The sequence below is a fragment of the Quercus lobata genome, chromosome 8, assembly GCF_001633185.2.
Source record: "Quercus lobata isolate SW786 chromosome 8, ValleyOak3.0 Primary Assembly, whole genome shotgun sequence".
Taxonomy (NCBI): Eukaryota; Viridiplantae; Streptophyta; class Magnoliopsida; order Fagales; family Fagaceae; genus Quercus; species Quercus lobata.
The window spans coordinates 38,622,271-38,646,472 of NC_044911.1; the positions used below are offsets into that span (position 1 = coordinate 38,622,271).

The window sequence follows — 24,202 nt, forward strand, 5'->3', positions numbered from 1 at the left end:
CATCGCCAACTTCTATATGAGGCTCGACACTTATATACAACTCAACAACTTTTAACTGGGGCATAGAGTTTATCCTATCAAAAAAAATCTTAACATGCTTGTCTCCTTTTATTTCAATAGGCGTGAAGATAATGCAGTCACTAAAAATAGCATGAGGAGCACGATATTTAATTTTTATTTCATGAAACCAATAGTCAAAATCCAGCTTTTTCATAATTTTCTTTTTCAACTTCTTCAAATAGATCTCCCACCGTTTTTTTAGTTGAATAATCTCTAACTTTTTATCAAACCCTTCATACGTCACTCCATAAGTCACATCACTGTGAGGTTCCCCACCTTAATATAGATATAAATCAATTGAACTCATTACAAGCCTATTCAAAGTCAAATAAGTTTACTAAAAGTTAGTGACAAATATAACACTTTTATCCGATACGAACTATAAAATATTGTCTCCAAGCAAATATAAAGATAACATTGTATGATCCACCAAACAGTTATAAACAATTTAAATTTTCTCTCCAAGCAAATATAAAATATAACATTGTATGGTCCGTCAAGTAAAAATAACATTGTATGGTCCACTAAATATAACATTGTAGATAATATTTTTAAAATTTCCAAGCAAATTTTTATTAAATATAACATTGTATGATTAACCAAGAAAATATAAAATATTGTCTCCAAGCAAATATAAATATTAGAATTTTTATATGGTCACTAACTTTTAAAAATTAAAACCCATTACACCTTACAAATAACAACCCATTACAAATAACAACACATTGCAAATAATAACAATATGTTAACCATACACATTACAAATAACAACCCATTACAAAGAAAAACCCATTACACATTGCAAAGAACAACCCATTACAAAGAACAAATAACAACCAATTACAAATACCAAAAAACAAAAAAAAAAACAAACAAACATTACAAAGAACAAATAATACATTACTCATAAACACTATAAGTGGTATGTGTATATATATCTACCAAATGAAAACTTATATTAACCAGGTCTATCAAAAAAAAAAAAAAAAACATTTGAAAAGGTTTAGATATTTACCTACAAGTTGAAGAAGGAAGCTTTTAATTTTGTAGAATGATCAATGAAAGTTGCTAGGTGTGAAGTAAATAAAGAGAGTTTGGGCGTAGGAGAGTTGGGACTGCTAAGAGCAAATGTGATAGGTGAGTTGTGTGTGTGAGTTATGTGATAGTTAAGAAAATTGACATAGATAGGGTAGGTTTTGTAATTAATTGGAACTCGAGTTTAGCGAACTCGGGTTCCATTTAAAAAAAAAAAAATTCCCACCAAGAACTCAAGTTTAGTAAACTCGATTTCCAGGCGGGTAAATTTTTTTAGCAGGCTGGAACTCGAGTTCCACGTGGTTTTTTTTTTTTTTTTTTTTTTTTTTTTTTTTTTTTTAATTCCACATCAGACCTATACTAGTTGGACCTCGAGTTTGATAAACTCAATTTTGGGTTAGAAATCAAGTTTTCCAAACTCAAGTTCCAAAAACAGTCTAGATAACTAAATAACTTCAGCCGCATGCTATTCACCTAAAATTTTCCTAAAAAGTTACTATTCAACAAATTTTGCTGTGATTATGGCAATTGCCAATCTGTTCTTCAGGGTCTCTTTCTTTTATTCTTTTATTAATCTTTTATCTTTTAGTTTTTCACTTTAAAATTTCATTGGAAAGTTGACCATTCAAATGGACTTTGGGCATCAAGTCATGGGCTTAATTTAATTTTGACGTAAGCTTTCATAAAAATTATATAAATATATATATATATATATATATTATTTATTTTTATAAAATTACGGACATCCCAAAATGATACACTAGTATTGATTGATATCTAAATATTTCATCTCCCTCACAAAACCGAAACGACTTCCAACACAGTATTGACTCATTTGATTGTGAAACTCAATATCTATTTATATTTGCTTAGAATTTAATAATTCTTATTTGCCTTCTAAAAGTTATGATATTAAAAAATATATTTGAAAAATAGATCTTTATATACTGGCTTGGCCTCTAGGTCTACATTTAATGCATGTGCAACTAGCCCAGGGTCTAATCCTGGCATTTCACTGTAGTCCCACGCGAAGACGTCTTTGAACTCTTTCAACAGTAGTATCAGTTCTGACTTTTCCTTTTCTGTTAGACTTGCACTGATTGAGATAGGCCTTGGTTCTTGTGAACCAGACCCTAAGTCAATTTCTTCCAATTCTTCTTCTGCCACAACCTGTGCATCTTTTTCTGCCACAACTTCCCCATCCTTTTCTTCCTCTTTTCCCAAGCTTTCTTGAGCGACACAACATGCCAAACTCCCGTGCTGCCATTCTTGGGTGGGGCCCACTTGCATCTCACTTGTGGGCCCCACGTGCCTTGATAATTTGTATATAATCCTGCCATCAAGGCCTCAGACCCTGATGCTGGGGTGTGTTATCTGATTCTGCAGTAGACGCTTCTTTTCTTTTCTTCTTTCGTGCTAGCAACTCTCTTAGATCAAGTTTTGGGTCATTTTGGATGTCTTCCCACTTAGGTACGAAGGTACCTCGTGGCTTTGAAACTAAGCTTTCCCCAGATAGAGCCCATTGGTCGTAAAACATAGTTTTTACTAGGTGAGCTTTTGCTTGCTCGAATGGCAAGGGGTTTGTAGCTATACGTATCATCCTGCCATTTAATCTTTCTTTCACACACTGGTGATAAGTGGATGGGACCAATCAGTGTTTGTGTAACCAGGGCCTTCCCAAAAGCACATGATAGGATACTTCCGTTCTTACCACATGGAAACGAGCTAAAGAAGCTATAAGGCCTACTTTCAACCACAACTGGATGTGTCCTGTGGTGTACTCGCCCCTTCCGTCAAACCCCATCACTTCCATTAGGCATCCTTGGATCTTTCTTTTTGAAATTCCTGCCGCTTGCAAGGTGCTCAATGGAATGAGGTTTACAGAAGCACCAGTATCTACCAAGGCCCTCTTGATGGGGATTTGGTTTATGGATGCTGCCAAATAGAGAGGCCTCCTGTGATCTGGGTGTCCCACCTCCATATCCTCATTGCTAAAAGTGATCTCGGTTGATTCTTGTAAGAGGGCTCTGTCATCTGGGATTTCTGCTGATAAACATTCTACTCCTACCTCGGAGGTGATACTCACCAAAGCCTCTGTGGCTATCTTTCTTTCCTTTGCCGTGAGTCCCAACTGGTCAAACAAATTTTTGAATTTGGCGCTTTGCTATAGGGTGGTAATTGTTGCGGTAGGAAGAGCCGGGTTCTCCTTCTCGTCCTCTCTTGGGTCTGCGCATATTACCACTGCTGCTACACCCTTCTCCTTGTGATTCGGGAGTGGGTTTCTTTGGACCTCCTTTGGGTTAACTCCAGTGTCCTTTCTTTAATCTTGCAATGCACCAATCAGCAAAGCGCCTAACATTCTGCGGTGGGATGTTGTACATAGTTGTGCAAACGGCAGAAGTGAAGGTCTCTTCTTTCTTCCTCCGTGGGCTCTCTAGAAACCTGGTTGGGTTTAAAAATTCCGTTTGCTATCCATTTATCTAGTAGCACATCCAGTTCCTTAGGAGTACACAGTATGGGTGGGGGCGTATCATATTCCCTCCCTTCGGTTTTCCTTCTCCGCTTTCCAGTAGACACCGCTGTAGCTTGCAAGATGTTTCTTTTGTTTGAGCTTGGTTTTACGGACTGGGTTGTCTTCCTAGCTTTCTGCAATAGTTGTGCAAACTGGGAAATTTCTAGATTTTCCAAGACTGCTCTGAATTCCCAAATCATTTTAGTCATACACATTTCTACTAAGGTTCTTTCTTCACAATGGTCATAGCAGTCAAGTGCTATGTTCCTGAACCTTTTGATGTATTCCATCAAATCTTCATCATTCCTTTGCTTGGTCGCCTACAGGGTGGCAAGTGTTACTGTTTCTTCTCCGTGGAAGTACTTAGTATAAAATACATCCACCATGTCATCCCAAGTTGGGATCGATCCTGGTTTTAGGCTGATGTACCTGGTGTATGCTTGGTCACATAATGACTTTGAAAATTCTCGAAGGCATAAGTTCTCGTCTGTGGCGTAAGGACCAAGGGTGTCAATAAACTTGCTCATGTGCTCAACTGCACTTCCCTTCCTGCGGTCGTATTGCACAAAGGCCCTCGGCTCATATCTCTCGGGGTATGGTTTGCTGAGCACCTTTAGTGGGTAAGGAGGTCTTCGTGCGTAAAACCTCTCCTTGGGTGTCCTGGCTCTCTCTTGTTCTAAAAGAGCTACTACTTCAGCCATAGTAATGAAACGTTGTTCTGCATTTCGTGGGACACCTTCTGCTAGTGTCTCTTCTCCATCCGCCGCATGCTCTAGGTCATGCTGGCTTCCTTTCTCCTTCGTCTTGTCTGCTTTTAGTTAACGGATTTCTTCCATCATTTGTTGCTGCGAGTGCTGTAGTGATTGCAATACTTCAATAAAAGTATTGACATTGTCCGTGGGAATTCTTGGCTGTGGCTGAGGATCAGCCCCCGTTCTGTTGGCACCTTCCGTTTAGTTAGGCTGTTGTTGGTGAGGCGTTGTTGGCCTAGACTCTACTTGCACTCATATTTTGTGTCGTCTTGGACTTTGGTGGCATTGTTTACGAGGAGTTCTGTTTTTTTTTTTCACCCCTATCTGTTTCCCAACTCCCTAGTGAAGTCGCCAATTGTAAAGTGGTGGGCTGTGCTAGTAGTGTTGGGCTGCTTCCTGCTACACTAGGCCCAAGTTTTCTGGATAAGGGAGTTGGGACCGATCCAACTGCAACTCAATTTGGTCTGGCTTGTGCGCAAACTATGCCTGGTCTGCCAGGAATGTGCTTACGGCAGGTAGAGCTGTTTCAGATAAGTTGTGATAGACATACATAATAACAAAAAATAAAATATCTAGCTACTTAGCAGGAAATAAGCAAATGACCCCTAAACACAATTACAGTAATAATAATCACTTTTGCAAAAAGAAAAGAACAATAGGGAGCAAATAGTAATATGTATGGGTTGATCAGAAGATGAAGAAATCAGCTTAAATCTGGTCCACAGGAGCAAAACCAGAGAGGAAAGAACGTTCCTTCTCAACGCAATTAATCTCTCAGGAAAAGTCCTGCCATGGAGATTAACTACCCTGAGGGAAACGGACCTGAATAGTTAATGCACAAGGGCCCCTTTTGGTTTTAATAGAGAGTAGGATTTCGTGAGTGAGAGAGGAAATCAATCTATCGGTGCATGCATGCCGTTCTAATTCTCCCTATATTTTCTTTCTAGTTGTTTTCTTTCTTTCCCTCCCACTCGTTTCTTTTCTATTTTCTGATCTCTCTTTTTAAATTCCTATTTCTGAGTTACGGTTCCTGTTCTTGCTCCATTTTTTTGTTCACAGCAAGGTTCTCTTTTTATAGTGCCTGCCGTGACCAGATTTTACTGTTTTAGCCCTTAACCTCCTCTGTCTAGTCTAAGTGTACTGGCCAACCACTACTGGTTCGTCTGTGTGCCACCCCTCATCACCAAACAAAGAAGGGTATTTTGTTTGTTTGTCTGCCATGACACCCTTTCCTTCTACGGTCTGGGTCTTTTCTCTCTTCCTATCACTCATGGCATGCACCTAGTGGTTCCAACTCAGCTTGCTTCTTTTGGGTAGTATGTCATCCCAGCAGGACACTTTCCCAAAAGAGCTTGAGTCGGAACCTTAAAAATAAATTTTTTTCCCTCTCCCCACCGCCAAACCATGCCCTCTGAATCTCTGACCCACAACCTCACCATGCTTTGTATTGGCTGGGTACAAGCTGGTGGTGCCTAGGCCTTGCGCGTGCCTCCCTTCCATATGTGTCCAAAATCTGCCTGCTGCTCATACGTCTGCCGTGGTCTGGAGGCTTGCCTGCATAGTTTGCCGTCCGTTCCTTTTGACCTTTTATGTAAGCTACTTTTTGATTTCCCGCTCCCCTGAGGAGCTGGGCTTTATTTGATACTGGGTATTTCTTTCGGCCCATTTCTTGATTACCTTCATTCTTGCCATATTACTTTGTCACTCCTGCTGTAATGACTCAATCCTGCTGGACCTCTTTAGGCCAGCCATTTACTCTTTCCCCCTAGTGACTTGGTATGACCATTGGTTTTCCTACTTATAGGCTCCTGTGTCCCTTTTGTCTTCCTCTTGGGCATCCTTGGCCCACTTGCTTTCTTTGGGCTTCCTTGGCCATTTTACTAACTCCACATTCCCATGGGCTTTTACTAACTTCATTAGGCTTCCCTGACCCAATTACCTTATTCTTATCCTTGGGGTTCATGGGCCTGTCATTAACCCCTTACTTTCTTTGTTTGCATTACTTTGGACCTACAGTGACCCTTTCTTACTTTTCTACATCATATACTGCCGATGCGTATGCTATTTCTCTCTTTCCAAACTTCTTTAAGCCCACTTGCCTCTTCAAGGCCCATCTGTTCATTTCATGGTCCTGTGATCCATTATTCCTGTCACTTGGGCCTAATAGTTTTGCCATCTATTTGTCAATTCTTTGCTGCCCTTGTCGTTGGGCTTTCTTATTTCTACTTGGATTTTCACAAATGACCCTCAACAATTTTATATATATATATATATATATATAATATTTATTTTTATAAAATTACGGTCATCCCAAAATGATACACTAGTATTGATTGATATCTAAATATTTCATCTCCCTCACAAAACCGAAACGACTTCCAACATAGTATTGACTCATTTGATTGTGAAACTCAATATCTATTTATATTTGCTTAGAATTTAATAATTCTTATTTGCCTTCTGAAAGTTATGATATTGAAAAATAGATCTCTATATTTATTTGGAATATTTTAGTCAATTTTTTTTTTTACTAATTTAATATATTTATTTATCTTTTAAATAATTATTAGATTAATTATGACATTATCATGGTTAGACCACAGTCCAACCTTAAAAACCTTGAACCTCTCCCTTTTTCGATTCGTTGAACAATCCAGGTCTAAAAACCACTTGAGCCACATGAAAGCATAGCATTTCGGTCCACTTTGATCCATTTCGGTCCAATTTGGTTTACTTTGGGCCATTCGGTCAAGTTCAGTCCACTTTGGTCGTTTTAGAGTTTTAGTACATTTCGGTCTATTTTGGTCCAATTCGATTCATTCAGTCCACTTTAGTGATGTCAAAGAAGGAGAAGTTTGTGTGAAAAGAGGAGTTGCATTATTGACATTTATGTCACATTCTCAGCCTAATTTTGTTAGGCTATTGATAAAATTACATTTTTCATATTTTATTAAAGTTTTGTATTTTTTAATGTAGGCAAAAATTCAAACCCTCTACCATGTCCGCACAATCAATTGAAATCCGCAAGCTTTGAATTCCACCCATTAGTCTAAAACTACGACTCCACCCATTAGTCATTTATTTCATATTTTCAATTTTCACATTCCAATAGCAGACTTTCGATGTTTCTCTATGTGTTTGGATTGCAAGAAAATAAAAGGGAATTAAATTTTCTGTTTTAGCAAATCTTCATTTTCTTTTATCTTTGTTGCTTGTTCATGACATGAAATTTGTATTTATTAAAATGATGATGTGTCATTTTTAATATTATTTTATAAACCACATAAGCTTTAAGTGTGGTAGCAATGCACACTGTTTTCCACGTAGGCATTTTTCATTAGTGAATTGACCATAGAGAAAAAATTTATTGCAAGTTAAAAATATAGAGACCAAAATGATATTTTCTCCTTTAATATAAGTGATGAATTCACTAATATTTGATTCCTTTTTAAGTCATTCAAGATGTATAGAGGAGTTCCAATTACACATTACATTATTCACAAAATATCTCACTTTATATAATAATTGAATGTAAAATGCATTATATTTCATTGGAAAAAAATACTTACAAAATTCAAAACACTTTCAAATAACAAATAATATATATATATATATATATATATACTTTTGAGAAGAACAAATATAGATAGTTTAATTTAGAAAATCTAATATATTGTATCAACTATACTTTGTTAGAAAATAATCACATCATTTTAAGAATGGTTTGTACCTAACACTTATAAGTATCATCTACTATATTTATTTTTCACTTAACAGGAAAACAAATATAACAATGACAAAATTTGGCAACAAACTTGATTATAACGTAAAGCTGCAACTTTACTTAATATCTTTTTATTGGAAATGAATTTGACAAATCTATCATTGAATTACATTTTCTTCTTATATCCTCTATGCTTGCAAAATTTTTAAAAGGTCAAATATCAATAGCTACGTCATCAATCAAATGTTCAAATTTTGTTAAATGTTAAAAAGCGGAAATAAATTTTTTTAAAAAAAAATTAAACCTGTTCAAAGTGTGCAACAATTGAATTTTAATAATCAAACATTACATGTCTTATTCTAATATAAAAAAAAAATATATATTTTCATGTCTTATAATCGAATTTACTTCAATTAAGTTTAGGACATATCTTTTACCACAATTTGTTGAAATGGTTTGATTATAAGTGGTAAAAAATAGGTTGGGTGCATGTAAAAGAGATTGTCTATCACTCACAATCGACCGGGTAATTATTGAGTACTCTCGGAATACCAAAAAATGTATATTCCTCTTTCTCACATAATTATGGGTCTTACTAATTAAATTCATGATAAGACCCACAATTCATGTGAGAGAGGAGGAATGAGCATTTATGGTACTTCCGGAGTATTCAATAATTTTACTAATCGATTAGTTCAACAAGTTATGCACAAAATTATGACAACAAATGTGTCATAGACTTATTGAATTTATTATTGCAAAACTAGTTAACTTAGGGCTAGTTAGCATCAGGACGGTGATGTAGTCTTTTAACTTAATCAAGAAACCTTAGCTTCTTCTCCACACACCACCCCCCCCCCCCCCCCCCCCCCCCCAAAAAAAAAAAAAAGACCAATTCGCTGAAGTTATGGCAATTTTGGCGGCTTAATTGAACTTAATCACAAGGGGTAAAGGTTTTTTTTCCCCCTTTTTCTAAAAGCTTGCTGAAAAGTTATACAAGGACCACAAATCTAAGATATCTAACCCCAAATTTCATCAAGCAATTGGTGAAGTTATTTACTCCGATGGGAGGAGTCTCCTTCTGTAGGAGTGAACAATTTTACCAACAATTCGACATCATAATGCTAACAATTATAGAAATTAAAACAAAGTTCGCAAATGTGAATATCTTGTTGATTTCATTTTGGGCGACTATGTGGTCCCAAGTCTCTAAATAAATTGATGATATTTTAGATGACATCAATGGATGGTTTGGAATGTAAATTTTTGAAAGCTAAGTAGGAGTACAATAACGTTGTACTTCCTCATTCCATATAATAATAAATCACATTAATTAAATTTATTGTAGAACCCACGGTTCATATAAAACAAGGAAATACAGTGCTTTTTGTACTCTTGAAATATTTTATAATTTTCCTAAAACTAATTTCTAAGAATATCTTTAAATACGGGAATTTTCTTTACTATCTTGAGTAACATTTAAAGTCTAGTGTTGCATCAATTTTCAAGAATTATCAGAATTTGTGTTGTTGGTCGAGATGATATAATGACCCAACTATTGCTAGGAGAAAATAGTATTGGGTGGGTTTTGGGCTTTCTAGGTCCAGGAAGAAGAGAGAGACAACGGGTACAAAGGAAAAACAAGTCGACTACAAAAGCTAAATTTATATATAAGATTGAAAATAAGAAAAAGATTTCATTTTATATATATATTATTAGTTAATAACATGTATATTTAACAAAATTTGATCCATTCTCATTATTGTATGTGTAATTATGAAATTTTATAATTATGGTAGTTATTAATAGGTATTTATTATGATTTGATTTGTATATTGAATTATCTATTCTACCATTTAAGAAAAATACAATGTGATAAGATTCATGAAGTGTGTGTATGGCTCTTGCTTATCTATGGTAGCCTATTTATATAATGTTTATCAAAAGATATGTTTTTTTGGTAACTTTTATGTTAAATGTTTTATAAAAAGTTAAAAACTAGTTTATTTTAAAAAGCTAAAAAATAAATTATTTGCAAAAAAAAAAAAAAAAAAAAAAAAACTTAGACAAAATGTTAAAAAGCATATAGTAGGGTTTGGAAAAGAAAGGAGTTCCTTTAAAATATATTAACTTGATTAAGGATATGTATGATAGAGTTATAACTAGTGTGAGAACAAGAACAAGTGAATACATCACAAGTTAAAGTTTCCTATCACTATAGGTTTGCATCAAGGATCAACGTTAAATCTTTATCTCTTCACACTAGTAATGGGTGAGCTCACTAAATTGATTCAATAGAAAGTTCCTTGGTGTATGCTTTTTACAAATGATATAGTTTTAGTGAATGAAACTACAAGTGGAGTTAATGTTGAGTTAGAAATTTGGTGAAATGCTTTGGAATGCTTTCGATTAAGTAGAATTAAAACTGACAACATAGAATGTATGTTTAGTAAAAGTGGAAATAAAGATTAAGGGGGTAGTAAGACTTGATGCTCAAGAGATACAAAAAATGCGAGAGCTTTCGATATATTGGATCATTAATCCATAAAGATTGAGAGATCAAAGAAGATGTGAGTTAAAGGATAAGAGCATGGTGGATGAAGTAGAGAAGTGCATTAGGAGTCTTGTGTGATTGTAAAATACCTATTAAGTTAAAGGGAAAATGTTATCAAGATCAACTAGGTTCTATAATACTAAGTGTTGGATTGTTAAGAAGAAATAGATTCATAAAATGAGTGTAACTAAAATGAAAATATTAAGATGGATAAATAGAAATACATATAAAGATAGAATTCAAAATGAAAGAATCCAATTAAAAATATGGGTGGCTCCTATTGATGAAAAGGTGATGGAGATCAAGGCACCACTTCGAAGGATCTCGTTCAAGTACCAATTGGGCCGGTTACGAGAGCACAAGCAAAGAAGTTCAAGGATGTACTTAACGGACTCATCCAAGAGTTATGGGCTCAAGCAAATTCGTGGAGGCCCATTGAGCATGATCCATGTGGGCAACAAAAAATCGTTACCTTGATTCAAGTTCTAGAAGGATCCGGTCAAGGCTAAGAATTGGCATGAAATATTTTGGGTCTATATAAAAAATGTTATTCTAGGTTTAGGTGATTTATTTCCTTGTTTTTAGGTGCATTTAATGTTTTCTAGGTCAAACTTTATTCCTAATATGGTTAGGTATCAATTAGGAGTTATTTTAGAATATATTTTCTTGTTTGTCAAGTTTTAAGGAGCCCTTAAATAGTCATCTAAGTCTATAAACGTTTTTTTCAGACATTATTGATAAAACTTGTGAGGTTTATTCTCTTTGGTTCTTTGAAGAACTACTCGAACTTATCGGGAATTCCCGTGGCGTTCATCTCGACTTATCAAATGGAGTTTCCACCACCGTTTGTGGTGTCTTCCTTATACCGAGGTTCTTGTTTGTCATAAACAACGGGTCGAGGTCTCCCATTTGAATCTGTCCATAGAACGATCTGGGGTTCCCTTTCGTTGTTGGGTCTCGTTATTCTTGACGGGGTTCACATCAAAAGGTGAAAGAAAATTGCTTGAAATGTTTGGTTATATGCAAAGTAGAACAATTAATTTATTCAAGTGAGTTTATTCAGGTTAGGGGAAGGAAAAAAAAAGGTATTGGAAGATAAAGATAACATTAGTAGTAATTAAAAAGACCATGTCAATTTAGGAAGTAAGAGAGACTATGATTTTGGATGGAATAAAATGTTAGAAAAGAATATAAATAATCAACCTTAATTAATGTTGTTAAAGATCCATAGCCAATAACTTAAAATTTTTGGGAATAGGGCGTTATTGTTGCCATTATTGTTAACTTCAATACTAACATCATACTCCCTCCGTCCCAATTTGTTTGTCCTATTTGAAAAGTTAAATTTTTTAAGGGAACATCAAATATTGTCTTGTCTGCCTTATAAAAATGTATAAGTTTACAAAACTACCCTTAAGTAAATTTATCAACTTTTTTTTTAAAGAGTTATTCTTAATAAGGTAACTAAAAAGATGCCCCAATCAGATTGATTTTTTTAAATATTTGTTAGTTTTCTTTTCAAATAGTTTTGAAAATAAAGTAGGGGTATAATAGGAACATTAGTAAATTAATGACTTTTATTTTTAGAAACAGGACAATATTTTGGGACATTCCAAAATAGAATAAAGGATAAACAAACTGGGACGGAGGGAATACTAAAAAATGAGAAATAATAATAATAATAATAATAAACAAATGCTGCCACCACTTCAATTCATGCGTAGTTCATGTGTTCTTCGAGAATTTTGTTAGAAAAATTTCGTTTTAGTTTGTCTTTCTCTAATCTCAATGTACTTTCCTCATTCTTTCCCCTGGCCTCTAAATTCTCCAAAGATGAGTAAAACAAGCAGAGCGTATATAGCTTGAAGTCTTTTCTTTCGATTGCTCAAGTCCTTGGGTTGAGACAAAGTCATCGATTCTAGAGAAACGGTAATTTATACGCTTCAAGTTGAATCCACCAACATCATGACAAGAAAGTGGTTCGTAAAAAAATAGACACAAATCGAGTTGTAGAATCGTCTGAATTCAAGCTACGTATACCTGCCTTGAATTCCATCATAAGCCCAGCAATTGAAATTGAAAGATAGAAGGCACCATCTTTTTCAGCCCAATTCCCCAAGTTCATCATACAAATTTCATTAAATCCAGGTGAAGAACCAGTCAATTCAAAAGTTCTAGATTTAATTAAAAGTCATGAAAAGCATGTTTCTAGTATAGATTGAGAAGACTGAAACAGGGTCAAAGGTTGAAATACAATTTTCAAGTCACCACATTGACAAATTGCAGAATACTTCCCTCTAAATATTTCACAACTTTTTATTGAGTACAATTTTCAGCATGGCTAACATTTATTATTGGAGAAGTTCAAATGTTTAACGTACAAAAAGACGAATAATCAATGTCAAAAGAAAACCTGATACATGAAGCTTCCAAAATTATACAAAAGGTCAAAAAAATTTTCAACCTCAACATGAAAAACTTCCAAAAGAATAACACAGTTTTGAAAAGAAACACCATCTCTACAAGAATTTCTCAATGCTGGCAATTAGTGTGGTTTTGGGCACAGCACCAATTACTGCGTCTTTCTTCTCACCGTTGATGAAGATCATGATTGTTGGGATGCTTCGAATTCCATATTGGGTTGCAATTGAAGGACTATCGTCAGTACTCAATTTGAAGCACTTGAGCTTCCCATCATATTGCTTTGCCAATTCACCAATTACTGGATGTATCATACGGCATGGCCCACACCATGGAGCCCAAAACTCAACCAGAACAGGCCCATCAGACTTGAGGACAAGTGATTCCCATGTAGCATCAGTCACAATGGGAACTGAAATTTGAAAGCCAAGCAAGAGGTTAATCCAGTTGGGTGCATTTCATGAAGAGCAACATAGATATCCACTATTCATCATTTTCAAGAGTCTTATTCTAGTAATAGACTGATAACACAATTCACAGCCAAGGAGTTAATTTAAACAATAGCACCAAATGAATGGAACCATGGTATGTTCTAGAAAATCCTACATAGAAGTCGATTAAATATGTATAATGTATTCAATTTATTGTGTTGTCCTCATTGTGGCTGTAGTTTTCCTCCTTTTTTACCAGTATTTTTTGACCTCCATTGCCACTATGCCTTTCATGGGCACCGCTTGCTGAGCTTGCAAGTTCTCTCCTTTGTGTGATGGACATGTTGAGCTTGTTGAATAGCTCAATAAATCTTTCCATGACCTGCCTGCATCTGTTCTGAACAGAGATGAGAGAGAGCTAACCTTTTGCTCCAGCTTTTCCACACGCTGGTCCATGCACAAACTCTAATACCAATTATTGCGTAAACTAATTTTTATGAGTAGCTTCAAGGAAGCCAACTACACCCCAGTTTGTTTTTTTTTTTTTTTTTTTAAAAAAAAAAAAAAAAAAAAAACCTACTTTGAGTGAATCCTAACCTCATACACTAAAGTGTTTCTTTGAAGAATAAATGATGATACTTTTTATTTAGGGTACGTTTGGTACACTGAATATAAATTACATTAGGAATAGTAATCTTTATTACTAAGAATAAAAGACATTGTAATAGATTAACTATTACTATTCATAAGTTTGGTTGTTACATATGGAAAACTTGTAAAAGATAATGTATAAGGAAATTTTATATTTTTGGAAATATATGCACTAAGGAATAGCTATTACATTCATTTTAAAGAGGAATAGTTATTCTTCAATTTAAAGAATAGTTATTCCAATGTAATAACTAATCCATATAATAAAAATGCAACCAAATAACCAAATTGCTATTACACATGAATAATTATTCCATTATAAGAGCTATTATAGCATACCAAACGTATCCTTAGTTTTGTTGCCCTTTTATTTTGATAATAAATAATGGGAAGGGGGTTCAAATCCTAGTGCTCAGGCACCACAAGAGGTGCAGGAACCAGTGGGGTATCCCTCAAACCCTAGCTTTGTTGCCCTTTTCTAAAACTTGAATAACAAGAGCAAAAAAAACGTAGGACATGTAAACTCACACAAGCTAGGAAATATTTACATCTTAAAATCTACATGTAAAAGCCATAACAAATTGGACTCAACAAATAGGTTTTGGTTAGCTCAATTGGTAAAATCTCTTAACGTCAACTCTTGTGCTCAAGGGTGAACCAGGCCCAAGTCCCTTAAAAAGGGAGAGGCTAAGAGCAAAGTTTTGAATTCCATTCTGGAATGGTTATTGGAACGAAATATTTTCAACACCAATGTATACCAATGCACCGTCTTGGGATTACACACCAGTTGTGTATATACACACACTTATTTCTATTATTAGGCTGAATGATTTAAATTAATTAATCTAATTTAGTGTTTTTTTAAATAAAAAATGGTATTTTTGTAAATAAAGAAGTATATAGGGGTGTTGGGAAGACTATGATTGGAAGGTTCATTTCTTTCAATTTATAAATATCTCACATGAGATTGACCTTTTTTGTGTCTCACCTTCCCAGCTTTCCCTATTTCTTTATTCATTTCCTTTCTCATTTAACTTTACCTTCAACATTCCTTCACCTTGTCTGTTTAGACTGTGCCTTTTCTGTATCTATCTTCTCATCTTCCATTTTTTTTTCACCGTGCCCTCTCTAATTTCTAACCTCGTCTTCTTCTTTGTCTTTTTGTTTTTGTTTTTTCTTTACCTCCCCTGTGCTTTACCAACCAGATCCACTGATTCACTGCACAACTCTACACTTATGGTTAAAGAATTCATGCACTTCCCTCTTTCTCTCTCACAAAATGCATGGAAAAGAAGAAAAATCAGAAGGAAGTGAGCCTTCTAAAATCCAGTTCAGAATTCTAGTTTTGCTCAAAATGGAAAAATTCCGCCCAGAACTCTGGTTTAGGCCAGAATAGACAGGAATTTGGGATGATACAGAATCAGGGGGGTCACCTACACTAGTTTATCCACCTGAAGGAAAAAAAAAAAAAAAAATCCGACCGGAATGAAATGAGATTTTAAAAATTGCTTGAGAGCCCCTTTGTGCCCAAACCTTGTTGCACCACAAGGTACTGCCAAAATTGTCATTGCATTTGGCCTGATCAAGAGTTATGAACAAATTTTCAGAAGGGCCATGAATATTTTTCCCCATAATTAATCACTAATTCATCGCTTTTTACTTTCTAGACAATAGGGACCATTAAGCAAGCAATTGTGGTAAATATGAGACAAACTTTTTAGGAAGGCTGTTTAATCAAGTTCTAGTCTTTTGCTTTCTTTTTATAAATAAATAAATAAATAAGTAAGCAAGTTTTCAAGGGTGAGTTCTACTTTAATCTTTTTTGTACTTCTTGGCTACTTCGTGATTTTCTCGCATGAAGTAGTCTTTTCTTCAATGAAACCTATCCAAAAAAAAAAAAAAAACAAAAAACAAAACAAAACAAAACTCACTAAAGACGAAAGACTCTGAAACAACTCCCGTAAGTCTAGACTCAACTATATAAGCTCCTTGACATTTTTCAAATACTTGGATATATAAACATATACATATATATATATATATATATATATATGAAGAGATGAATATTTTTCTCCCTAAAATGAATCACTCGTTCATCATTTGGATTTTTAGTCAACAGGAGACCATTAAGTAGCACCTGTATTAAATATGAGTTCACTTCTTCCACCAAAAAGTACTACTCTTTAGTTTCTTAAGTGTCACCTTGTTTTATGTGATATACTTCTTTTTCCAGCCTTCTTTAAGTATTTTATTTGCAATGACATGCATCTAACTTTCTGATGTCAATGACATAGAGGTACAGAGGCTGAAAGTTTTTAAAGTTTTGTGACCATACTTTGTCCACCCAAATTTGAGACTTTATTACTAGTTTTTAGTCTCACAGATCTGCAATCCTTGGAGGCTTTTTTACACTTATAACTTTTGTGACCCTCCAATTTTCATTATGCCCTCAATTGAGGGCCCCTCTTGCATGAGCTTGCAAGTTCTCTCCTCTATATGATGGATGCAAGCTCTATCTTCCTTCTCTGTATGATGGAGACATGCTGAGATTGTTGAATAGCTTAGTGTATCTTTCCACAACCTGCAGTATCTGCTGCTGACCAGAGATAAGGAAGCTAAATTTTTACTTTAACTACTCCACTCACAGTCACTAGTCCATGCCCAGACTCTGATACCAATTGCTGCGTACACTAATTTGTACCAGTTGCTTTGAGAGAACCAAAGTCTCTAAGTTTGATGAAATTGACTACTTTGAAGGAGTCCTAACCTCCTACACTTGCTTCTTTGGAGAATAAACTACAATACCATTTATATACCTTTTGTTGCCTTTTTATACCAATTGAATAACAACAAAAGAAAAAAAGTAGGACATGTTAACTCACACAAGCTAGAAAATAAGAACCAAACACTACATGTAGAAGTCAATAACAAATTGGAACAACCTTGGACTCAACAACTCACAGAGGACTCAGTAACCCCTTCCCTAAGCCTAGGGCCCTAGACTCATAACACATTGGCCTGTTTTTCTCATTACGAAAACCTAGGTTCAAATTGTCCTCTCCCACTTGTTGTAAAATAATAATTATGCTTCAACCCTGCCTTGATTGAAAAAACCTCAAGCCGGTATGGAGAAACTTTTTGGTTCAAGAAATCCACTCATTAAAATGCCTTGCTGTACATATTTGTTATGGATGCTGAGAATGTAGAAGTGATCGCTATCCAGAGGATTCAGATTCATCAATTAAAAAAAAAAAAAAAGCTTCCAATATGACTAATCTGCTCTTAACTCGCTTCCATCGATGCATCCATTACTCATTCAAATGATGGGACACAGCAAAAGCAACATGCCGACTTAAGCATATTGATCATATATTTTAAATGGTCATCCCAAATTTCAAGCATTTTTATTTCTTCTGATTAGTACATTACACATACGTCGAGTAAGTCTTAAACCCACAAACTCATCCCTCTCCCCATTCTTACAAAAGGGGAGTGCCATTTGAGACCGAGCTCATTGGCCATGTTGTGAAATTGAATCTCATTGTAAAGACTTGTCCTTTGAATTCAACCCATATATCATTAAAAAAAAAAACTGCAAATCTTCAATCAAACATACAATTTGATGAATGCATTAATACGAAATCCTTAATTAACCAAAACCCAGAAATCTAAATAATCTCAATGCCCATATGAAAATTAAAGCATAAATAAATAGTGCAAGAATAAATTTCAAAATTTTATATAATAAAGGGATATTTTTTTAAGAGAAAAAAAAAACTTACTATCAAGAGCGGTTTCCTGAGCTTCACAAGAAACGCGAGCACATCGGCGAAGAACGCTAGGGTTTCTGGAGCTGAACGACGAAACGGATCGGTGTGAAGGCAATTGGATCCTGAGGCCGGTGAATTGGGGCAAGGCAGTAAGTTTCCGGTACGCGGAGAGGGAGAGTGACGGCGGTGAGGTCAGATACGGCGAGAGGGAGGGTCTGAGATTGGAGAGAGAAGAGAGAGCGAGGGATTCGGAAAGGGTAGCCATTGGGGAAAAAAAAAAAAAAAAAAAAAAACAGAGAATTAGGTATGTGAGATTGGGATCTATATGTGATTATTATGCATACCTATAAATATGAATATAGTTGTAGAGAAGAGAGATGGAATGGGGAAAGGAAAGTTAGATGAGAGAGAGAGGAATTGGGGATGAGTGCGGAAGTGAAAGTGTAGGATGATGGATTGAAGAGTAGTTCATGCTGAGTGTGTGGTATAACAGTATCATTCCTTTTTTTTATTATTATTTTTCCTTCCAGAAGGCCAATCAGTAATCAAACGAGTAATGACTGTATTTCTCAATTTTCATGTTCCCTCTCTCTCTCTCTCTCTCTCTCTCTCTCTCTCTCTCTCTCTCTCCGCTACTCTTTTTGTTTTGTTTTGTTTTTTTGTTTTTGTTTTTGTTTTTGTTTTTTCCTAATACTGTCTTTTATGTATTCTTCTTGAGCACTAGCATTGAGAAATGTTATGCTATACTATTATACCATCTCAAAAAACCACTTTATTAGTTATACCATCCCATTTTACAATACATCTCACATCCTAAAACTCTATTCTTATTAAAATATTATTCTTTAATCTTTTTTTATTATTTCTTTTTAACCAATATTTTTTTTTCAGTTTCACTTTCCTAGGCTTTCCAACCGTTTGTTTTTTTTTTTTTTTCCTCAGCCTCCCTCAACCTCTAGCATCGGTTCATCTCACAGAACCACACACACACAGACCCATCAACAGAGCCACACACACACAAACCATCAAACCAGAGCCAACAATGGCCACCACACCCACCACCCAAGCCACTGATCAGAAATCACACTGCCGATTTGAAACCCACCGGAGCAAACCCATTCAAAAAATATCATCACCGGAGCTACCAATGATCCACCCAACTGATCAACAAATCTACCATTTCAAACCGATCCACCCACCAAACCCAGCTCGCCGATCGACGATGAGAGATGAACAAACCCACCGGTGATAATTGGTAGCTCCGCCGATTTGAAACCCACCGGAGCAAACCCATTCAAAAAATATCATCACTGGAGCTACCAATGATCCACCCACCGATCAACAAATCTACTGTTTCAAACCGATCCACCCACCAAACCCAACTAGATGATCAACAACACCCACCACACCGACGCCGTCACCCACGAGCCAAACACCGGACCCACAACCCAACCACGACCCAAACACCGGACCCACAACCCAAACACCGAACCCAACAGAGAAGGAAGAGAGAAGGAAGAGAGAGCAGAGGTTGCGTTTGGGTCCGTAGAAAGGAAAGAGCAAAGATGGAGAAAAGAGAAGAGAAGGAAGAGAGAGAAAAGAATTGTGGGGTTTAATGAAAAAACGGACTGAATAAAATATATATATATATTTTTTTTAACATTCTGCTACAGTACAATTCTAAGTTTAGAATTGTACTGTAGCACTATTGCAAAATTTTTTGCAATAGTGTGGTTTAGCATTGTTTGATGCAAGTGGTTTTGTCTTCTAAAATGTCAAAAATGCCTTAAATATGCCTTTAGCATTTTTCAATGCTAGTGCTTAGAAAGGAAGATCATAATAACGATGTTAAAATTTCTTAGAGAGGGATTTAAGGAACAATATCTAAAATATTGTATTTAAATTTTGTCAATGAAGTAATATGGAATGTGGGATGATTAGTAAGCTAGGGTGAGAGTGTGATTTTTTTTTTTTTTTTTTTTTGATATAGGATAAATAATATTCTCATTAAAACTCAAGGAGTTGATTTAGTAGTTCTCAAGAAAAAAGTATCTAATGTTCGAGTTCATGTAACATCATATTCACAACATGTGAGCCTTAACTATGGACTTCTGTTTTGTATCATAGGGACATACATACACCCAATTCATATAGGGATTGACCCCACAAGTGTAAGACCTTGAACCCAACTCATTGTGAGTTGGGTGTTTTATATTCCCATGATACAAAATACCACATTTTCACCTACCTATGAGGCCTATATGTTGTGAGTATAATGTTGCATGTATTTAAAACACAAGATACTGTTGGATTCTCAAGGTCTTAGGTTTGAATCTTTTAACTAACATCTTAGAGTCACTCTTAACATATGAGCTACAAAAGCTTTAAATTGCATATCATTTTTCAAAACTGTGCCAATGTGCCACAATGTAAAACTTTCAAGGTGGGACAAGGCAAGCAAATTTCATTCCTACTCCACCTTTTTAGAAAAAATTATTTTATGAGACTAGCTCTAATCGTGTGCCCCTCCAATAGCACGTGGGACCCACCAAATTTGAAAGTAACCACAAGACAATCTCATGGGATACTTTATCCCTCTTAGAGCAAGAAAAGAAAACCTATATAGGTTAAATGAGTTACTCAAGAGATATATAAATTGAATAATTGACACCTCCTAGTATTTCTAATAGATAAATCCATGATTTAAATCTCTTTTCCTTGTTTTAACTATCGAATTATAAGGGAAAAAAATTATATGTCTTAAGTAGGCCAACTAGATACCGTGATGGTCGATAGCGGGTTTCCGCCTCCAAAAACTTTTCTAGTAATTCAATTTACAAGTTTTTACATGAAAACCCAATTCCAACCGACCCAACCGATCTCCACACCGTAACTTGCCATTCTCCGACCAATTTTAGTTAGATCTGACGAAATCTCTCTCTCTCTCTCTCTCTCTCTCTCTCTAAATGGCATCTTATAGACTAGAATCAATCTGCTCTAGACAATCTTGGATCAGTGGAATTCATTCCAATCTGTGGCAGCAATGGCATTACGACTACGGTATCTTCACTGTTTTGACATCTCCCTTATTTCTTTCCTCACAAGTAACAGAACCAAATTATCCATTTTCAGTGTCCTACAATGAAGAATATCCATCCCCTAGTGGCCACACATTCGCAAATTTTCAATCCTTACAAGAATAATGCCTGTATGGTGAAGGCCTCTCCTGAGAGTTTTATCATTCAGGTGGGTGAATCGGCTGATATCATCTCGAAAGGAAAGCTAGGCTCAACCCTTCACTCTGACTCTAGACCTGCTAAGTTAGGAAGTTTGAGTAGAGAAACAGTTATTGTTTTCTTGCAGTCTGCATGGAATAAAACCTTTTCTATCTCAGATTATCCCATGAAACAATTTATGTCATGTGGTCAGTGCTTCGAAGAATCTAATGAGGGAACAAATCATTCTGCGCAGGACCATAATAAACTAACTCAAGAAATTGGAAAAATAATTCCCCCGCTATCATCACGGTTAAAGTATGGGATGACATTTGTAGAATTCTCACGTGAAACCACCAAGCAATACTATGGTGGCAGAGGTTTGCAATCTAACGGTAACAGATATTGTTATTTTGGTATTATTTGTGTAGATTAATGACAAATCATATTTAGTACTAAAATAGTAACATTAAGATGTAATTTCATGCTCACCGAATTACAATCTAAGGTTTCTTGTTGTTACATTGGATGAGCAGAAGTTAAAAAAAGAAAGTTTCTTCTAACAATTAATTATTCAAATTAACAACTTCAAGACCAGAATGAAAGGATTTTTTTTTTTTTTTTAATGGATTGATCCACATATTGCACACATTCAAATTGTAGCTTCTAAGGCCCCATTTGGTAGAGTTGTTAAACAACTTATTTTCAGTTTTTAAACAACATTACACACATTTCTTCATACTTTTTCATCTACACATATTTTAAGAAACTACAAACAACATTACTCAAACTTCGCTATCATACGGCCCTAAGATTCTCAAAAAAAAAAAAAATTGTAGCTTCTAAAGTTGTAGTCCTTCAAGTTCCTAAAAAAAAGAAATTGAAGTACTTAGCGTTGTAATCGCTCTTCATCAACAAGACATCAGAACCATGCAAAGTGACCAAACTAATGCAATAGTCGATAAGTTCGGTACTTATTTGTTTGTCTCCTCCTCCACGTGGACTCCAAGTAATCTTCCATCGCCTACACGTACTTGTATCTCTCTCTCACACAAAGCATTGCCTTTGATTGATACTCCACAAGTTTGTTGATTAAAATAATCTTTCTTACATAGTCGGTGGTAGAGCGAGATTTTTTTTTTTTTTTTTTTTTTTTTTCCCAGGGGGTCAAATTATGTATAACGAAATTTTAAGTGATTTTTTTTTTTTTTTTCCATTACTTAAATTTGGCTCAATACAATTGTAACATAGATTCTTTTATGGTATAAAAATTGATCATCAATTAAATTCTATAGTAGTCTTTTTCTATATACACTGTTAGACTAGAACTTAAAATCAAATTTCATTTTGTTTTATGCATTTTGTAGTTGTTGAAACAAAAAGAGTAAACTAATGCATATTTTTGGATTCTTTAGAGGACTCTCATAGCCTTTTTAGAATTTTAGTTAAACTAATTACAAAAACTCCTCTTTTGCTATTTTAACAAATAGATAGTGCATCAATCTCAATACACCAAGACACCAATCAGACCAAGATATCAATCAGTTTTTGATGTAGGCGGTAATTGAATCCCAGATCTCTTATACAACTATCAAAGATTTTACCAATTGAGCTAACTGGAACCCACATTATATATTACATCTTAATATCTTATAAGCATATAACTAATCAATATTATATATCCACAACAAAAAAACTCCATCCACTCATTCAGCACTAAGCAGTAACTTTTTGGCTCAACGCCCAAGTGCCAACCATTCACTTTTGCTCTATTCATTTAACCAAAGGAAACTACCAAAGATCATTCTGCTGCAGGCAACTCAAAACTGTACAATATTATATAGCAGACAAAGAGGGAGTGAGAGAAAGAGAGCGATACCACTACCAGTGAATAAGTATGAATTCTGGCGTGCAGAAACAAACATACTGATGTAGTTACCGTAAGACAGCTTTGGGTTTTTTATTTTTTTGCTTTTATACTGGGTATTAGGGTTTAGGGATTTGTTGAGGAAGACGGATTTGGGTTTATTTATTTGGAGAAAAGGAATTAATTTGTGCATGTGTTACTTATTACGAATTGGAAGAGGAATCGGATAGATGTATTATTGTGTTGGGTATTACGCAATTATATTATCTTACCAATTAAGTTCTTTTTAAATTTTATTTGTCTAATTTAATGTGGGTAAACTTGGCTTAATAATAATATTTTTAAATTAAAAAAAAAACCGATATAAAATTTAATTTGAGATAAAATATTCTTTTGTATGACACGTAAGGCAAGGCGGTGATTGGTCTTTCTTTTTGCGAAAAGTATTTGGACATCCCCCGCCCTCTCCTACCTATATAAATTGGCCTATTCCTATTCCTATTCCTCGTAAAAAAAAAGCAAAGTTAAGTAGTTCAGTGTGTTTATTTCTTTCTTTGGTCTCCCAGCAGCAAAACGCAAGTACTAGACTACTACCATGACAAACTACTTCGACTTCTTTCCTCTGCCATTGAATAATGCTGCTGTTCATTCTGATAGTGAGAGCGCTTGCGCTGCTGCACTCAACAATACTCAATCGCACCCTCCAATTCCTAATACTAATGGTATTTTACATCTTATCATAATTTTTTTCCTTCCTTTTTAGAGTTTATTTTATTTGTATGTACTGCTTACAGAATTTCAACGATGCTCTTTTTTTTTTTTTTTTTTTTTTTTGCTTTGTAGATTGGTCAGTTGTGTATTAGCTTGAGAGTTTTATTGCTCTTTGCTTTGTGTTGTTTAGGTCTCTGTTTTATTGCAACTTGGAACTAGCCTTGTTTCTTCTAATAAATAAACCTTTCTGATTTATCAAATTAATAAAACAATCCTCTTATATGTTTATTTGTATTGAGAGTAGCGGCTTCCCCTCCCCTCCCCCCCACCACCCCCCCCGGATTTAGCATGATGTGTTAAATGGTTATTTGATTATTGAATAGTTACAACAGAAATTTGTGTTGTGGTTGTGGGTGTCTGCAATTCACTTGTCTTTGCATCACTTGCTGAATTTGCTCTCTTGATTGTGTACAGTTTTTCAATTTACGGCAAAGATCAC

At 35.1% G+C, this 24,202-nt stretch overlaps 2 protein-coding genes across 2 annotated transcripts; one reads left to right on the plus strand and one right to left on the minus strand.

The window, feature by feature from the left end:
• Positions 1-12,910: 12,910 nt before the first annotated feature.
• On the minus strand, positions 12,911-18,442 carry LOC115957806 (thioredoxin 1-like). The gene is made up of 2 exons (XM_031076137.1): positions 17,923-18,442; positions 12,911-13,470 (listed from the first exon to the last, which is right to left on the minus strand). Exons 1-2 carry the CDS (start codon positions 18,173-18,175, stop codon positions 13,157-13,159), a joined length of 567 nt encoding a protein of 188 aa, XP_030931997.1. The 5' UTR covers positions 18,176-18,442; the 3' UTR covers positions 12,911-13,156.
• A 2,434-nt stretch (positions 18,443-20,876) lies between these two features.
• LOC115956847 lies at positions 20,877-21,561 on the plus strand. Its single transcript, XM_031075125.1, has 2 exons — positions 20,877-21,014; positions 21,058-21,561. Exons 1-2 carry the CDS (start codon positions 20,877-20,879, stop codon positions 21,559-21,561), a joined length of 642 nt encoding a protein of 213 aa, XP_030930985.1.
• Positions 21,562-24,202: the final 2,641 nt, after the last annotated feature.